This window comes from Excalfactoria chinensis, chromosome 7 (genome assembly GCF_039878825.1).
Source record: "Excalfactoria chinensis isolate bCotChi1 chromosome 7, bCotChi1.hap2, whole genome shotgun sequence".
Lineage (NCBI taxonomy): Eukaryota > Metazoa > Chordata > Aves > Galliformes > Phasianidae > Excalfactoria > Excalfactoria chinensis.
The window spans coordinates 27,990,716-28,009,016 of record NC_092831.1 but is presented as its reverse complement, the minus strand read 5'-3'; the positions used below and the strand labels follow the sequence as shown (position 1 = coordinate 28,009,016).

General features: G+C 41.8%; 1 protein-coding gene across 50 annotated transcripts in view; it reads left to right on the top strand.

Annotated features, from left to right (window-relative positions):
• MAP2 (microtubule associated protein 2) overlaps positions 1 to 18,301 on the top strand; it is a 188,530-nt gene that overhangs the window by 166,003 nt on the left and 4,226 nt on the right. For 35 of the 50 annotated variants that reach the window (XM_072341654.1, XM_072341660.1, XM_072341645.1 and 32 more), the window contains 5 exons: positions 4,024 to 4,177; positions 6,596 to 6,939; positions 15,777 to 15,869; positions 16,994 to 17,075; positions 17,596 to 17,708. In XM_072341654.1, the coding sequence (XP_072197755.1) occupies positions 4,024 to 4,177; positions 6,596 to 6,939; positions 15,777 to 15,869; positions 16,994 to 17,075; positions 17,596 to 17,708 (786 nt within the window). The remainder of the gene's footprint in view (positions 1 to 4,023; positions 4,178 to 6,595; positions 6,940 to 15,776; positions 15,870 to 16,993; positions 17,076 to 17,595; positions 17,709 to 18,301) is intronic. The other 15 variants (XM_072341681.1, XM_072341672.1, XM_072341682.1 and 12 more) reach the window with 1 other exon arrangement.

The window sequence follows — 18,301 nt, the reverse complement described above, 5'->3', positions numbered from 1 at the left end:
GACAATTACATGTCCTGTCTTCAGCTGCTCTGCAGCCTGTACTGCTCCCTGCATTTACTTCTTGTCTGTTGAGCGCCTCTCTGTCCTGCTCCCATGCTGACCTTATGCTCTTCTTGTCCCACCACTCTAAAATCCCCGGGAAACCAACCTTCTTTCACTATCCCTTATGCAATTCTTTTTTACACAACACTGACACACGCTAACTTACATCTGCAGCACAAAACTTTGTTTGCCATCATTCACAGTGCATCAGTTCCTTAGGATTATCCTATATTTCCTAATACGGCTGATTTGTTTCACTTAACCAACCAGATTGTCAGTTCTTTGGGAAGCTGTCTTAGAAGTGCTATATGTTGCTTCTTAACTGTAAGAAATGATTAATGATGATAGCGGCATAACTGATCTGAGGCTATGAAGGACTGGTGAAATTTAGAATCCGTGACTAAATTCAAGTCTAGGATTTCATGTGATTTTAGAGGCCTGACTCATTTCAGCTTATAACTGGGTAACTGCCAGAACTTCTTTACTAGTTCTATAAGAAATTTCTAGATAGGTTTTCAGTCTTAGTCAGCAGTTAACTCTCTTTTCTCAAAGGGATAATAAACACTTATTTAAAAAAAAGGCAATACTAGCACATTGTCAGATTCTTCTGTTTTCATGGAGGTCTTTAAGGACGAGCACAGCAAAACCATGCTCTGAAATGATCTCCTTTCTGGGCACCTTACTTATCCCTGTCTTTTACTTTGTGGCAAAGTTCAGAAGTTTAGTCCCTGCTTACCTTCTCACCCTATTGCTTCCCTATTTTGGTTACCATCTTCACCCTTCTGGATGTTTTTCTGTTTCATGCCTTGTCCTCTCCTTTTTTAATGTTGTTCTTTCTTCCTGATTTTCAGCTTCTTTGTCATTCAGGTGCAGCCTTTTCTGGTAATGTTAGATCACTGGTAATGTTAGATCACCCAACCTAGTCAGTTTGTTATCCAACTTCAAACTGTACTTTTCATACTACTTTGCAAAGGAAATTCAGGAAAGGCTATGCAGTTCCATATGCTGGAAAGAGCTGCATACCCATGCTAGTCAGATCTTAGCCACGCCTTAGGAGGGCCTCTGAAATAAATTGCTTCAGCAATCCCTGAATTACTGGGTCTTGATCAAGGTTACGTAGATCTTTTTCATGTGGACAGTTGGCACTTCCGACAGTATGAATTATAGCAGCTGTTAAAGGTAATGTATTGCTGGAGTAATGAGAATAGCGTTCTGTGTAAAGCACAGGCAGGGACTGAAGTATTTGCTTTCTTTGCTTGCTCTACCAGTCTTGAGCATGTCACCAAAATCTGTTTGGACCAGATTGGGCTACTGTTACTGATGCTAAAAAAGTGCCTTGCCTGCTAATTAGCAGCGAGGGGAATCAGATTGTAGTAATCCCAGAGCAGTGCATTAGATCAGGGTCACACGTTTTCCCCAGATGTTCTATTGAAATGTCTCAGTCTTGTCCAACTTCAGTATCCTCATTAGATGCACAAATTCGTGTAGGACACTGTTTAGTATGAGTGGAAAGGATAGGGTCTAGAATCCAAATCTAAAAGGATTTTTCAGTCTTGTGGGGTCTTGTTGCTTGTTCCTCAAGTAGAGATAATTTGGAAATGACTGAATTAACATTTGGGCCTGCTTAGTTATATCCCAAGTTCAGAAAATCTGGTGAAAAGTACTCACATGTCTGCTTTTTGGAGCCACCCAACACAGCTGTGCTTTCACAGACTTTCAGCATCACTAACAACCTTAGTGTTCTTTTAAATAAGAGACCAAATCCTCTCAAGTGGATGGTATGTATAAACTGAATTGTTACAAATCTGTCAAAGCCTGAGAAAGCCTTTGTTGTGACAGAAACACAGTGTTCAGATTCTGTTTAAAATAATTATTTTCCATATTAATAGATAAATATGTTGCAGAGTTCATTCTAGCAATATATTTTTGTGTGTATGCAGTGGCAAAAGAAGCACTGCTATTAGGTCCTTCTGATGTCTTGGGAATGCTGGTGTGATTCTGTTATCAAGATTCCCACTGTTTTATTCTTGAGTGTAGCCTGGAGGGATATATTACAAATGCACAATTTACTCTTAGAAGACCAGGGTGTCATGGTGTGCCTGTAGTTTTGCACTTGTTTCTAATGTAGCTAGCGAGCAGTTGTACCAGCTAAGTGCCATGCCTGGTACAAGTTCTCGTTTATTAACACATGGCAAAAATAGCATTTGCACAGAAAGGCACTCCTAGAACCAGTAAATCTCTCCAGACACAGACGGCTTCAGTGAAACAACAGAGATCTAAAACTTTGCCTGTCAGAATTGCGTAATCACCATTACTAGACACAGGAAAATAATTAAATCATAGCTTGGCATTTTATTTTGGTCCACGTTGCATGTGTTTTCCTTTTGTCCAGCTTCATGTTGTGTTTTCTTTTGTTTTCTTGTGACTAGACTGCCTCTTTGTCAAAGATTCCTGCCTCAAAATCTAGAGCAAAGTCATTGCTTCCTCCAAGACCCAGCTCAGCTTGCTCATTAACTACTAAAAGGGCCACTTTTCTCGATACAGACAGTTATTATGTACGGCCCTCCTCAGCAGGCCCAAGAGACTGCTTGCCCTACTCAAAATCAGATGCTAAGGTAAGGTAGCAGAGTTGGTAGAGAGAGTTAGCTTGGAGATGTGTAAGTAAATTATGTGGATCACATTCTCTCCCCACTGCGTCTGAGTAATTATCTGTGGAGTTTACCTGGGATTAATTACATCCAGTGGCAGGAAAAATGATTACTAATCTACAAGATTTGTGCTATAAAGTGGATAAATACACAGCAACATCTCCAGAGGAAACATAAGCAAAATAAATAATTAGCTGGACATACCTTCTTTCTGTTGGATATGGATGTTACTTCATTGACAGCTAAGAAGTTATACCCATTTTGCACATGGGTAAGTGGCAGAAACAGCAGTACTCATTTATTTTCCAGGAGAAGTTTTAAGAAAGGAACCAGCTAATACTCTGAAAACAAATTCAGTCCCCATGTAGGAGAGTGCCATTCTTATTACCTTTAACAAGAGCAGAAGCCACATTCTTTGTACATGGGACCATGCTGAAGAAGTTGCAGTTCATTCTAGCTTCCCTATGTTTACTTTTCACTTGCACTGCAGATCTATCTGATGCTGAGTTGGTGACTATTATGTCATATAAAAGCTATTTTCACCATGCATAGTGTGTCTCATTCTGTTTGGGACCATCGCTACATTTAATCATCATCAAATCATACATCACCTAATAATATGGTGTGTGTTCACCTACATTGCAGTTACACTGCAGGTGAGTACCTGTGAAAATTTCACACTTGAGCAGCAGTGTTTTACTTCTGATTTGTACTACAAAAATGCACCAACCAAGCCTTGTTCCTTGTTAAGAACCAGATATGGAACCTGTGCATGTTTAGATCTAGGAGAATCTGTATCTGTTTTAGGTAGCTCAGAAGCTTTTGTGTTGGTGAAGATGATATGTATGATGGCTTCAGAGGGATTAGTTCACAATGCTAGTAGTCCACTAGCATCCTCTGCAGTCACTGAGAAATACAGCTTTAATTTCAGTAGGAGTAAACTCGGCCATTGATACACGCTCAGTCAAATCCACAGGAAAAGAAAGGTTTTGTCTGCTGCAGGGGGAAGGTTTATCTTGAAGAAGCCATAGCTAAAGTCAGATTACCAAATACCACATTTGGGGAACTTGTAGGGAGCTCTCTTCTTCAATAACAAAGTTCTGTCCACTCAGCACCAGAGCCAGCCCTTTCCTACTGAGTGTTTTCATGCAGTAAAGAAGCACCTAAGAGTTAATCAGAGCATGGGAAATGGCTAGATCCTCACAGCTTCCTGTGTCAGTAAATTGGGTCCGTAGGATGAGGCTTCCCCTCTGTATATAGGCTGAGAGAGATCACAGTCTAGAGCGTGATGTTTTGAAAACTAAACCTTCCTTTTTTATTTTGCTGCTATTAGGATGGAGTAAGCAAGAGTCCTGAAAAGCGTTCCTCTTTACCAAGACCTTCCTCCATCCTTCCTCCTCGAAGAGCTGTATCAGGAGATCGAGACAGAGAGGAGAACTCCCTCTCCCTCACAACATCCCTCTCTTCTTCAGTACGACGGACCACCCGTATGTTTTGTTTTGTTTTTTATGGTGGTTTTTTTTTATATTAGTCCTCTTCTACTGCTGTGGGTATCTTCTTTCTTCTTGGAAAAGTGAATCTAATAGTTAAAATCACTAATCTGTTGTTTCACAGCAGTGATCTCCCTTTGCTCTACTTTAGTCCTAGGGCAAAAGCACCCTCCAATGAGAAATGTGGAGAAGTTAGATAGTGAAGTGACTCACTGGGGGAAATCAGGACAGTAAAATATCAAGGTCCTTTTATGCGGACTCATTCTATCAATTCACAGACTGAAATAAACTCCAAGGCAAAAGAATAAATACCAGATACTCCCCAAACTTTTTTCCTAGATTTGCTTTTGCTCTAAGCCTCAGAAACTGGATGTGATTCCCTGCTTTTTCAGTAGGCATTCCTCTGGCTTTAGAAATCAATTTCTTCCCTTTGTAAAAGAGCCTAAGGAAAGCAGATAATTAAATTCAATTAAAAAAAAAGGGGAAAAAAAAAAAAAAAAAAAGCCCTTTGAAATTTTTGAGTGATGCCCTAAGGGTAAAAGAGAGGCCCTGTGTATGAAGAGTGACCTCCTGGCACAGCAACTCATTCTGTTGACTAGGAGCAAAAGGTCATCTGGTATTTGCTGATGTGGTTGGAGTGCTGAAGAATGGAAAATAAAAATACCAAAGCTGCCAAGAGATGGAAAAAAAAAAGAATTTCCTTTCCATCTCATTCAGTGTATTAGGAAGATTCTAGTTAGTGTTGGTTGGGAAAAGAAAGAAACCATTCAAGGAAACTGGAAGTGAAAGTGGAGTATGTTTGATCTATCAGATGAGTCATGCACTGCAGTTTTTCCTGGACACTGGGAGCAGCAGTGCACTGGATTTGCTCCATCACCATTAAATGAACGGAATGATTAATGAATCTAATGCAATTTCGATTAACCTCACTGCTTTAGAGCAGCCCAATGGATCTGTGATTTCTGATCATTTTAAAGGTGAAACTCATGCATACCCATTCAGTGTTGGAGTTTCCAGGCTTTGGAGACTGGTTCGATCTTTCTCTTCCTGGGTAGTCTCAGCAAAGCCTTGCTTTAAGCAGCTTACAAAGATGTCTCAGCTTCTGTCTATTTGCCCTTAAGAGTTACGTGTAGAGCTGGTAGCAGAAAGTGCAGTGCCACTGCTAAACTGGTTCTTGCTCTCACTGAAAAGGACAAGTAATGCCATTAACAGGGGAGTGAAGCTGCTACAAAATGTTACAGTATTCGTGTATTTTTTAACTGTCAGTGGTTTACGGGCAGGTTCAGCCCAGTTCCATGACTAGTGGGGCAGAGGGATTTTGCAAAATCCATGCCTCTGGAAAAGGGGAACAGGGGACCCCAAAATAATTAGAAAAAAACCAGCGGCAACGATCTGAGGAGAAACAGATTGACTAAATATGGTATCAGAATGCAAGATAATTAGAACTGAAGCCAATAAATCAGATATAATGACAGAGTATCTGAAAGCTGTAGGCCTTACAGTAATTGTGCAGTCGGGACAGGCAGCAGTGAAGGAGAAGAGCAGCAAAGAGAAAAGCCAAAGAAAAGCGAGAGTGTCAGATGACCCTACACCTCCTTATATGCATTCCTTTCTTCTCTTTGCTGTGTGGAACTGGGGCATTAACATTTTAATTCCTACTACACTACATGATATGATGTGGAATACCAGTGATCATAAAACCATGATATTAACTTATGTGCAGATTTTGCTAGACTGTGATTTTTAATCAAGGTTGCCTTCTTTAATTGCTTTTTTCTCTTTACTGCTGAAAAACAGCAATTGAACATAAGGGACATCTGCCTGTCCACACAATGGAGCTATGACTTGTTCATCAGCTGAGTGCTTGCCTAGGATTCAGCTGAAGAGGCTGTATTACCACAAGTTGTATGTGAACACAAGCGGCCAGGCAATTTAGAGCCTAGAGTTTCAAGATTACAGAATTTTCACAACCCTAGTTTAACCTTGAATCTATTGAAACGTCATACAGCATTCTTACTGGTGAGTCAGACTGTCAGATCAAGCCCTGAAGGTTGGATTCCGATGGTGCTTCAGTCCTTTTCCTAAGAGGGAAATTGCTGTGTTGATATTGTGCCTTTTATAATGAGCTTTGCAGGAAGCACAGCACTGTGGGCAGCACATCTGTATTGCAACATGGAGAGCTCAGCCACTGTGTGGGTGATTTATCTGCTCAGCCACATGTGACAAGGTACCTCCAGCAGGGTTGATTAGCAAAGGAGACACAGAGACAGACATCCAGTCTGCTGTTACAGCTCTAGTTGACAGCTATCGCAGAGCTCTGTCTTGTGTGGCAGACAGGGCTGCAGTCTTGGGAAGCACAGAAGGAAGAAGAGCTAATATTTCTAGGATATAATTATGTTTTTTTCTTGCATGTAGGATCAGAACCACTTCGTAGCAGAACAGGAAAAAGTGGAACTTCTACTCCCACTACTCCTGGCTCCACTGCCATTACTCCAGGGACTCCACCAAGCTATTCTTCCCGTACACCAGGCACTCCAGGGACGCCCAGCTACTCCAGAACCCCACATACTCCTGGAACCCCCAAATCTGCCATACTGGTACCTACTGAGAAAAAAGTTGCCATAATTCGCACTCCTCCTAAATCTCCAGCAACTCCGAAGCAGCTGCGAGTTATTAACCAGCCTCTGCCTGACCTCAAGAATGTCAGGTCCAAAATTGGATCAACAGATAACATCAAATACCAGCCTAAAGGGGGACAGGTAAGGATTTCAGCCTTTATTTTTATCTACATGTGATTTAATCTCACATTTTGGTTTGGTATGGGACAGGAGCCATTTTAAGTTTCCTTTCAAATGCTACTTCTGTTGTCACTGCCATCTACATTGGTTGATTAAGTGATGTCAAATTGCAGTGGTCAGGACTGTATTCAGAAAATTATCTCAGAAATATCATCTCCAGAAAACTGTAACAGTACCTCACTGAGATCAGGGGAGAAGTTTCCAAGTTTGCAGTCTGTGCCACAGATACATTTCAGCGTGACCCTCGTCACTTGTTGCTCCCTTAGTCTTCAACAGCACCAGCAAATTAAGGAGGTTTGCTTTAATTCAGGCGAGTTCAAATTCAACCTAGACAGACGTTAGCAGGATAGCACAGCACCATGACCTTTCCCTGTGTTATTTTGCATGACTTGTGCATTGTGTTGAATGATGTAAATGAATTGCAGCCTCCAACCTGGTAAATCCACCCCAACTTAAAGATGATGGGAGGGGACAATTTAACTGTTCCAACTACTTCAGGGTTGGAATAAGCAGGCACAGGTCTTATATGAACTGGAGAAGGCATATACATGAAGAAAAGATGAATGTGTAAGAAGGTAAATTAGGATTTTCTGTTCTCACTGTCTGACAGCATAAGAATACAGAGAGGTTTTGATGCAGTTAAAAATGAGAGAATGTTTCATACCTTGCACAGTTATTACACCTTGAAGTACGTTATCATAAAGATTGCTCTCAGCTGAAGACTGATCATGTGTGTAGGATAACAAAACCCCTTGTTGCTACAGACAGACATTAGCGTATGTTGAAAAGCACAGTAAACATGTAGGTTTTTCAGGTAAGCAGGAGCTTTTGGAGACTGAAGAGAGACAGAGAATACCATACATTTTCCTATGTTATGGTGTTTGTGCCTTCCCTTGAAGATGATATGCTTCGTGCCCTACTAAACAGAACTATGGCCACAGCTGGAATGGCCTTCTCTCACTTTTGGGCAATGCAAAATTGGTATCATGCATGGCATTAAAACACAAAATTATGTCCACTAAAACAAGCTTTCTACCTGGAAGAACATGCGTTCTAGCTTACAGGATGAAGCAGTCCATTTTATTAGTGTTTCAATGGTTATAAACCCATTTACAACCTAAAAGAAATCGTATTTCATTTAGAAACAAAGAGGCTGAATGAGAAGGAGGAAAAAGAATATAACCTCTCAAAAGTAATGCTAAAAGTACAGAAAACCCACCCATATGGCTGTAAACTATTTTGTTGATTAACTTTTTGTAAAAAGTTTTTATTCATTTTATATTGATTGCGGGCACAACCCCACCACAAAAACACCCTGTGTCCCCAGATCTCTTTTACTTCCCTGAGACTGCTAGACTGCAGTGGCTATCTGGGTTGCTTTCTGGGCAGGTCCACCTCTCAGCTACCTCCAGGGTCGGGACATGTGTGGATAACACACTCCCCCATTTGGCTGTTCAGAAAGTAAGACATTCTAGAAAGCTGGGTTGCACAGTATTTCCAGGTCAGATACTTCTATAAATATCTGAGATTTGGAATACATTGTGGAACATACAGAACAGTGAGGTTCCCAAATGTTGTCTCCAAAAAAATAAGTAACTGGAATAAATGCTGCTGAATGCTGCTATACCACATTTACTGCAGGTCTTCCTGAGAAAAAAACAGGCTTATATATATATATACAGTATATATATATATACATATATATATATACAGTAAGGTATCTTATAAGCATGGATCCTGTTTTCATAGCAAGTCAACATATTCAGCATTTTCTGGGATTTGGACAGTAGCCATATACTTAGATCAAGTCAAGAAGATAATGCTTCTGTGTAGGTTCTTCTGCCTTTATTTCGGTGAACATCTGTGTAGTTATTTGTATGGAAGTCCAGCTCCCATCTGACACAGTGCACAGCAGATAGTCAAGCTGCAGAGGGGCCTGGAGGACAACTTCAGATAGTGCTTCTGGATTGGCATGCTTTGCAGTAAGTTCAGCTGCTGAACATGGGAGCTCAAAACCAGAACCATGTTAGCCTGTTCTCCTTCCTTTTAGTTTCTGCGGGCCACAAGAGCAGTACACGACTAAAGGACCACAGTGAATCGTATTTAATTGTAAACACCATGCGTAGACCTCTTAGCAGTTCTCTGGAGTTGCACAGTCTTTGCTGGATAGTGAATAATGGCCCAGCTGTTGGTATTTCACAGTTTGGGGTGCAGTCTGCTGCCTGCACATAATGTCACAGAGACAAAAGAATTTTTTAATTCTCACCAGTCTCAGGCCACTGAACTGCAGGTTGGGCAAAGGGAGAGTCCATGACTTTTTTCTTTATGTCTCCCTTATGCCATCGTTGTTCAGTCTAGACAAGAGGTTTCAGGATTAACTCTTTGCCAGTATATACAAGTGAATTTTATAGGGTCTGTTTGAGGAACATATAAAAGCTAATTTAATTTCCTTCTGTCTTCTCACTTCTTTTAATGTCTGGTGGCAAATAGTGCAGTGGCTACAATGAGCTGTTATCTATTATCTGCTTTTAGTCATGATACATGGAACAAATAGAAAGCTGCTCAAGTTTTATAACCTGAACTGAAAGTGCTGATAGCAGTAACCACAGGAAAAACTAGCAGACAAGAAGCCAAAATATATCTGAGCAAGTTTAGAACATAAACATGACATGCAAATCACTAAAGAAATACAGATATGCAGCCCAGAAGTGTCATTTGGAGACAGACTATGCTTTTACCAGAGGCGTATCTTAACCTAGCACAAGGTCTTTTCTTAGCTCGCAGCTGCACTGTGAAACCACTAGAGGCTGAGGTGCAGAACTGAAGCAGCACAGGAGGTTTGAATGCCATATAAATCAAGAAATGCAGTGCTTCAGCCTTGAATTTCATCAAAACCTCATCAGCTAGCAGTTTGAGTTCAGCTTTGACTTGCCAACCACAGAAACTAAGAAAAGGAGAGAAATTACTCCATCTGACAGAAAAGAAAAAAAAGAGCACATTTCTAGTGGAAGAAACAAGCAAACACTGCTCTGCATTATGCTCCTAATGGGAATAGATGGTTTAAGATAAGTTTAATTGCTATTCTGTAATCTGGAGAAATGAGGGCTTCTCCATTTGGTGTTGTAGCCCTGAGGTGGTTATCTGGTTTTCTCTTTATAGTAGAGTATGGTGAAATGTTATCATTCTTGGCAAAGCTCAGAGGCAACTTGCTCATGGGTAGGTCTGCTGGGCTTCAGATGGATTTTATCACTGCATCAGCTGTGGAGGAAATGCTGTGCTTTCAAAAGTAACCCATTTGCATCTGTTATTTCTCAGACAGCCCAAGGGAAGCATGGGGAGAACTGGGTGAAGGGCTAGAAATCTGTTTCACATGCCAAGGCTTGGGTTTTGCTTTTCTGTTCAGACTTTTTGTCATCTTGAAATTTGTATGAATGCTGTCTGTACCATGGCAGTGGGGTTTTGTGGTTTGTTTTTGTTTAGGGCAGTACTGAAACATCAATCTATGGGATCCTTTTTTTTTAGCTGAATTAATTTTGCCTCTGGGATCTTTTTTTCACTTGATATACATGAATCAATTTCTGTAGCCATCCAATTCATCATTTTCCCAGATTTAGTGAGAAATATGATTACAGAACAGTGGTTAGATTTTATCTGTCTCGGATCTTGCTCTTCCTTGAATACTCAGTTAAAATGAGTTGTTGTCCCTTGACTGTAAACTCTTCAGCATGGAAAGCTGTCATTTTGCTTTGCATTTCCCAGCAGTTATGCATGACATTTCATTGTTTCTGCATCACAGTCATGCAACCTGAACAAAGCTTACCATGCTACATGTTTAAGAGAAAATGCTAGCTTCTGTATCAGTTGTTAATTTTTGAGAGGGAGACAAATGGGTTCTTTTTCTGTGTGATACCTGTGAAAACAGCATCCAACACAGATCGGTGTGCTTGGGACAATTAGCGACGTGTATGTGATATTAATCAGTGGGCACAATTTAAATTTTGGTAGTTAAGAAAATGCCCTCAGAAAATATTTTTTCCCTTGTGTTATGCTGTTGATAGCTTCTCCCTTTACAATTAGGGACATTCCTAGATCAATATGGTCACCTTATTAATTAGATGCGTGCTGTGATCTGCAAATAGGTAGAATGAAGCTTCTATGTTCTTCACAGAGAGACGTGAATCAGCCATCGGTATTCTGTGCAAATACTAAAGACATGATTGGTTGCATGGCATCTCTTCTATTTCACTGACATTTTTCATTTAAAGTACACATTTTCAATTTTTAATTGTTTTATAGTTCATCTCTTCAGACCAAAATATTATATGGCTGGTGTCTGCTTCTGGCTGTGTTTTCAGAAGTCAGGAATGAACATATCTTCTTGCTCACCCTTTGCTAAGAATAAGATGAGGATGGTACATCATTTTGTCCATACTGTGCGTCCAGAATCTCACTAGCATGTAGGCTGGCTCTTCCCCCGGTGTGTGTATCTGGTAATGTCAGGAGTACAAATATGAACTCAGGTTATGTTTGTAGATGTAGGACATTTGAGGCACAGTCCTCCTCTTCAGGGGCTTTGACATGGGTCACCTTTCCTTTACTCTACTTGTAGCCTCTGTCAGGAGTATGAAATCTGTAGTGTCATCTGTCCTTGGCAGCATATAGATTTCGAAGCACTGAGAACCGCTCCTTGATTCCATTCAGGTTTTAACCTTAACCTCACTTCCCTTGCACAACCGATTCTTGTTTCATTCAGTGCCTTTGTTAACCAGCAGAGCAAACACTGAAATAATGTCTAGTTCCTGGGATGTGGTTATGTCAAATTGCTGTGATGCTGTGGTAAGTAGGAGGAACCTGTCATCTTCGGTAAGTTGTTAGGAGTCTGGGAGCTTTTCCCAATATCACAGCCCCGCGGCATGTTCAAGTGACAAGTGGAGCCAGGCTAGATTTCTTTTTTTTTAGGTGCTTTAGGCTCAGTGTGTGTGGTAGAACTTCTCAAAGGCCATAATTTCATGGCTAGGAGAAAATTAATGATCAGCTTCTTGAAAAAATATATGCAGGGCCTGTAATTTCATCAGCTTCTCAATTTTTGTTCTTGGAGTATCTTCATTTTGGTGTGTACCAGTGTAGTAAGCCACCGGAGAAAAGTGGTTGAGGGATTATCTGCCCAGACGCTGATATGTTAGGAAGGGGCTTTCCCTATTCTCACGGAAGCCGAACTGAGTGATGATGGGCAGCAATGAACCTTTATTCTTTCCCTTTAAGAAGCTATTTTCAGTCATTGATGCAGTGGGGCACAACTGAACTAAATTCTTTCTTGCATTTATCTGCCTTCTACTCAGTACTTGTACAAATTTCTGCTTACCATGAATAGAGAGGTACAGTGCTGCCAGAGGAGGGTCTGTTCCAGGCTGCAGAGAGGAGGCTGTTGTACACAGAAATCAAAATTCACTTTCTCTGAACAGCCATAGGGAGCCACGTAAGTCACTGGGAGATTCACAGGTATTACCAGCCTGTTGCTTCTCACGTCAACCAGCTTCACCCAAAAACATCCTTTCTGGTCTAGGGTAGATGCTGCCTTCAGACCACAACTGCTTCCTGTTGAAATTACTTGCCAGGCCACTAGAAGTGTTCACCCTTATGAACAGGGCAATATATACCCAGTCTAAATGAATTCCATGAAAAATATCTTCAACACTTGTTTTCCTTGCAGCTGTCCATAAATGCCTTGCATCTCCTGATATTTTGTTGGACAACGTTCAAACAGCACAGAAGGCACTGGAGCGCCGTGGCCAATTCCTTCTGGGCGCTGTCTAGAAGCAGTTGGTGTTTGTAAGGCTATGCTGTGTGCCAGTCAGCATTATTTGCCCTGGGCTTCACTTCTGGACCTCTGCAGAGGGGTCATCAGAGGACAGAGTGGGAAAAGGTCTGCCAGGACTTCAGACAGAAGCCAGATTGATTGTTAGGCAGTGTGGTTTTGTGGAATAACTCAGCATTGTCTGTAAGGCTTAAGTTTTCTGCTGTGGTTTCACTTTAGCTGGATATGAGAAATGACAAAACAAAATACTACCTTCCAGCGCCTGTGCAGCATGTCTTGGCAACCCAGCGTCAGATCAGTAGAAGAAAATTAACACATCTCAGACTGGCATGTCCATGCAAGTGTTACGAGGGAGTCTGTCAGGAGATTAGCCTAGTGGTATGCTTATGGAGTGTGAAGAGAAAGCAGTCCATTTTCTGCCACAGAGCAAAAGGTTCCCTTTCCTGAATGAGAGCATGAGCAGGCTTGATCTTTCATTTACTGTGCGTGCATATTAAAATACAGAATGAAAGTAATGAAAGTTCATATACATGCATTCCTACCACACCTCCACCTCCACACAAGATGTCCATACACATTCAGGAACATGGAGACCTTCCTGGTGAGTCACGGTATTTGTGCTGTCTGTATCATAGACAGATGCATCATTCAATTCCTTTCAAGTGCCATTATAAAAGTTTACCATTATCTTTTTGTAGCTCTGTTCCCTTGGGAAGCAGTTTCAGAGCCTCCCTGCTTTGATAGTTACAAATTTCCCTCTGGATTCCAGCTTCAAATAATTCAGCCTGTTTATCCGTTTTGTTTGAAAGCCAAAGATTCTCTTTAGGCTAAATGGTGCCTGTCCCTCTCCCATACTTTCCCTCTGATGTTTACAGTCTGATTTCCCAAAGGAAACAAAGATCATGGAGTCACACTGTCTGGCTGGCAGTCATAGCTATCCTCAACTCATTTGTAACTTGTTGGCCGATTTCAACCAGTGCTGGCAGGGGAGCAGAGGTTAGAAACACCTGCTGTCCCTCCAAGATGTGCTGATAGTTATTGATTAGATTCAAAACAGAGACTCAGCACTGTTACTAGGGAAACAGCAGTGGTAACTCAGTCCCTGCTCCACAGTCAGAGACATTGGCTCCTATTTGCATAGACTAACTGACATGGGAGAAAGCTAGATGGGTATTGCTGGCAGGAGGGGGTAGGCCTCACTTAAAAATTCTAAATTGAGGGAGTAAATGGTATAAGGCATTAATCTGCAGGAAACATGGCTTCATTAGTTCATAGGATGCTTACTTATTGAGGGTGGTCATCATTTCCACCTGTGTCAGGCGACCAGCACAGCACGTCTGCATTACTCATCTCACTTCAGCCTTCAGCACGGGACATAAATGATATGTAGGTCTCCTGCTGACCCTGCTTCACAAGGGACATTTAATCTGCTGAGAGTATAGTTGTATTGATTGTTCCTTTACATACCTGCTAGCTGGGTACATGACACTCATAACCTGTCAGGTATTTGGGTGCAAATCAAACATAAGGCACTTAGTCAAAGGCACCCTCTAAACTAATCACCTTGCTTTGGCTTCACTTTGCAGCTACAGGCCCCCAGTCCTCAGCAGTGAGGTCCTGTCACGACCAAAGTCAGCATTTTTCAGAGCAAGTGCATCCCTGTGGCCATTGCTGAGAGGTGCTGCTGATCCCCACATTGCTGAGATAGATGTGCTCAGAAAGTGCCAGGAAGGCTTTCTGTTTTGTCCAGTCTTGTCTGGCCTGAAGCTCAGAACCAGATCTGACCGCACATCTGATGCATGTTTCAGTAACTGATGTGACACCTGTCTTGTATAGCACTGGGGTATATTTTTTTTAAACATACAGTATATTGAGATAAAGTACAAGCCTAAAACTCCAAAGGCATTTCCTTTCATTTTTCAGTGTACATTGGTTTTCTTGCATGGATTAAGCAGATAGGGGGAAGACAAGAACTATCATCTTGCCTAGTGAAGATGTCCTTCTGAGGGGATGAAGGTGACCCACTAGTTGTGTTAGTTGTGTTTTCTAGTGCTCTTATCACCCTTATTGCTGAGCGTACCTTCACCTCAGATCCTTACCAGTTTAAGCAACAAAGCACTTACCATCCCAGCGGTTTGACTGCTATAGTAAATAATTTATGTGTAATGAGGAGGACCCACAAAACAGCTTGCCATGAAGAAATCCTTTGCATTGGCTGTTAGGGGATATGACACTGGGAAGCACAAACTGCACAGGGTTCTTCCTTCCTCCCACTGAGCACTTAAGCTGGCGTGCAGCTGCTCTGTGGTTCTGGAGTCATGAGATGAAGCGAGAGGCCACCTCTGCACTGTACGTTTTTATTGCCTAAACAGAGAGGCACGGCACTGAGTTCTGACTGCAGTCTAATCTATTGGTCAAGAGCTGCCAGTCACCTTTAAAAGTACACCCTGAGATCAGCAGTCTGTTGTATGAATGTAGCCACTGTTACAGCTGTGTTGCTGTAGGAGGGGGTGAAATAGCTCAAGATTTCAACTGTTGTCTGAGCTGGCTGAATCATAGACTGCTGCAGGAAAGGCTGGAGCACTGAACTGAGAAGAGGGTTTGCATCTTTTCCTTGTGGCCAATTCAGCAGAAACACTGGCCACGGCTTTAGAGAGTCTGGCACAGGCTTTTCAAGAACTCCCACTTGAGTAACTAAGGAATTCTTTGAGCTTTTCAGGGAAAAGCTGCCTCTTATATTTCCCAGTATAAAAGCATCTCCCTTTGCATTTCACCACCAAGTCATGAGGTAGAAAAAGAGCAACATACTGTGTTTATTTGTGCTGCAGTTACATACTAAGTGTGGAGATTGGTGTGATTAACATTCTTACACTTCAGTACAGAAGGAGTCTCAGCAGGAGACAAAATTACTCTGGCTCCCTTGTCCTGCACCCCGATGGAGTGTCTGTATTTTATGTAGTAAGTTACCTTCGATTCCTTTTAGGTTAGGATTTTAAACAAGAAGATCGATTTTAGCGATATTCAGTCCCGGTGTGGTTCCAGAGATAACATCAAACATTCTGCAGGGGGAGGAAATGTAAGTAGCACAGACACCCCGTAAGCAGGCATCTCCACTGTGCTGACCCACCTTGCACAGCCAGCTCCCTCTGTCTCCCTTCCTCTGAGCACTCTTTTCCTTCTTGCTAATGTCTCACATGTGAGTTTGGTCTAGTAGTTTTGTGAGCCCCATGTATGCAGTGGTGGTCTTCTGATCTTTCTTCACAGAGCACAACACATTTCCAGAACTTGGCCAGGAAAAGAAAATGAGAAAGACAGGTCATCTCTATAAATGCCCAGGGGTACTAACAGTAAAAGTCCAGCGTGAGCCAAAATGCTTTAGTGCTTTTCATGAGAGTGGCCCGAGAAAATCATTTCGAGAAAGAGACTCCAGCTCACAGCTGGGCATCCTCAGCTAACCTTCTTGATTCTCTACATTCATTAGAGAGGAAGGAGATAAGAAGAACATAAAGGTAAAGAAAGCTCAGAGAGAGGGTGTGATCACCTGGTGTATGTGTGCTAATGCCACAGCATTATTCCAGTGCAACCAGTTGAGGCTGCTCGGGGTTTGATCACACACTGCAGCCATGGCAACGCAAAGGATGCAGAAGGGGTGGGGGTGCCTGTGCTGCTGCCTGGATGAGCAGTGCAGTGCTGCTGCCACTGGTGACTGAGCACCAGCTAGGCGCAGCTGCAGGAGTTGCATTTGTAGATTCACCAGCCTCTCCGTAGCGGATTGAGCTAAAATGCACACCATGTTTAGATGGCAAAAAATATGAAACAGATGGCCAAGAAAAAAACAGCCATGGAAATATTCCTAGTAGCCAGGATGCACGTTCAAAAACAGAACCAAACAGGGGTTTGGAGCATCCACCCTTTAGGACTGCTCAGGAACATTTCTGGAAGAACCCACAAACTGATCTGCTTCATCCTCCATTTTCCTAATTTAAAAGCTTAACCCAGCTCTGTCATTTTCCCTAGGTGGAAAGGAAGCTTGCTGTATTAATCCAGCATTTCCTCATTTGTGGCATGGTCTGTTTTTCACTAACCATCTCTCCTTTTCCAGTGGTTTGTAGAGGCTTGGGCTCTTCCTCTGCAAGGGTTATCTTGTTATTTCTTTTATTCTTTTCACTCTTGTAATTTCTGTGTGTGCACTTTTAACAGGTACAGATTGTAACGAAGAAGATTGACTTGAGTCACGTGACTTCTAAGTGTGGTTCACTCAAGAACATCCACCACAAGCCAGGTATCGGTAGAACTTGCTACAATTTCTGGGACGTGGGACAAAGGGAAGACTTGTATGTGAAGGGGAAGTCATGGATGATACAATCCTCTTTTATAGCCCTAGAGAAAGTAAATATACTTGGGTAATGGAAACACTGTTCTTAGTTCTTTGACTAAACTTGTAAAGACACAGATGGATGCAGTCACCTTGTTTAGAGATGAGGTAAAAAACTGTATGGAAGAACGCACGCTGCTTGTACAAAATGCCAGTTTAATCAAACAGCACCATGCATGCTCAAGTTGGCAAGATATATAAACATCTGCTGAAATCCCATGAAAATTAAGCGGACTGTAACACATGCTTACAGATTGAATATGCGTGTTAAAGATTTTATATTTTACTGAACATGCAGCGTGTTATTCTGCACATCTCTGAACTCATTAGAACTCAGTTAAAAGGGAAGAAATCTGACTATGCCCATTTGCATCATGTCAGACCTTCTCCTGAGCCATTCCACTCTTCATTTCCTTTTCTTGCATAGGAGGAGGACGCGTGAAAATTGAGAGCGTGAAACTGGATTTCAAAGAGAAAGCTCAGGCTAAAGTTGGTTCACTTGAAAATGCCCACCACGTACCTGGCGGTGGTAACGTCAAGGTAAGGGGACAACCCTCAGGGAAATGCTACCAGTGTGCCTCCAGCCCAGATTCTTCTGTGAAATTTCTAGAGTTGTGAATGCAGTGATGGCTTTAAGTTGAATAGGAAACATCATTTTGTTCTGCATCAAACCTGTTCACGTGCCACTTGTTCCCTGTGGAATTTGGAATGATCAGGCTCACATCCCCATCTAAGATTAATGTGAATTTTGTAGAGAAACCTCCTGTAGTTTGTGGCCTGGCTTTCCACCTAAAAATAACATTGTTTGGAACCATTGCATGGCATAAGTGTGATACAATAAGCTTGTGGTGTGGCTATCCTGGAGGATTGGGACTGTTCTGTGAAACACAAGGAAAACATCTTGAAAGTAAGACATTCCCACAAGCATTTGAAAATACAGATTTCAGAAACAAATCACATAAAATGCCTACTAATTTCATATAGCTAGGAACAGTGCTTCTGCTAGTTCAGGCATCCATCAAAGACAGAAACATTAAGAGAGGACATAACACACATTAAAAAAGAGACGTGCAGTTTCAATCCTTCCAGGAACTAAGGAAACTTCAGTCCTTGTGAGAGCTGTTGAAAATAAA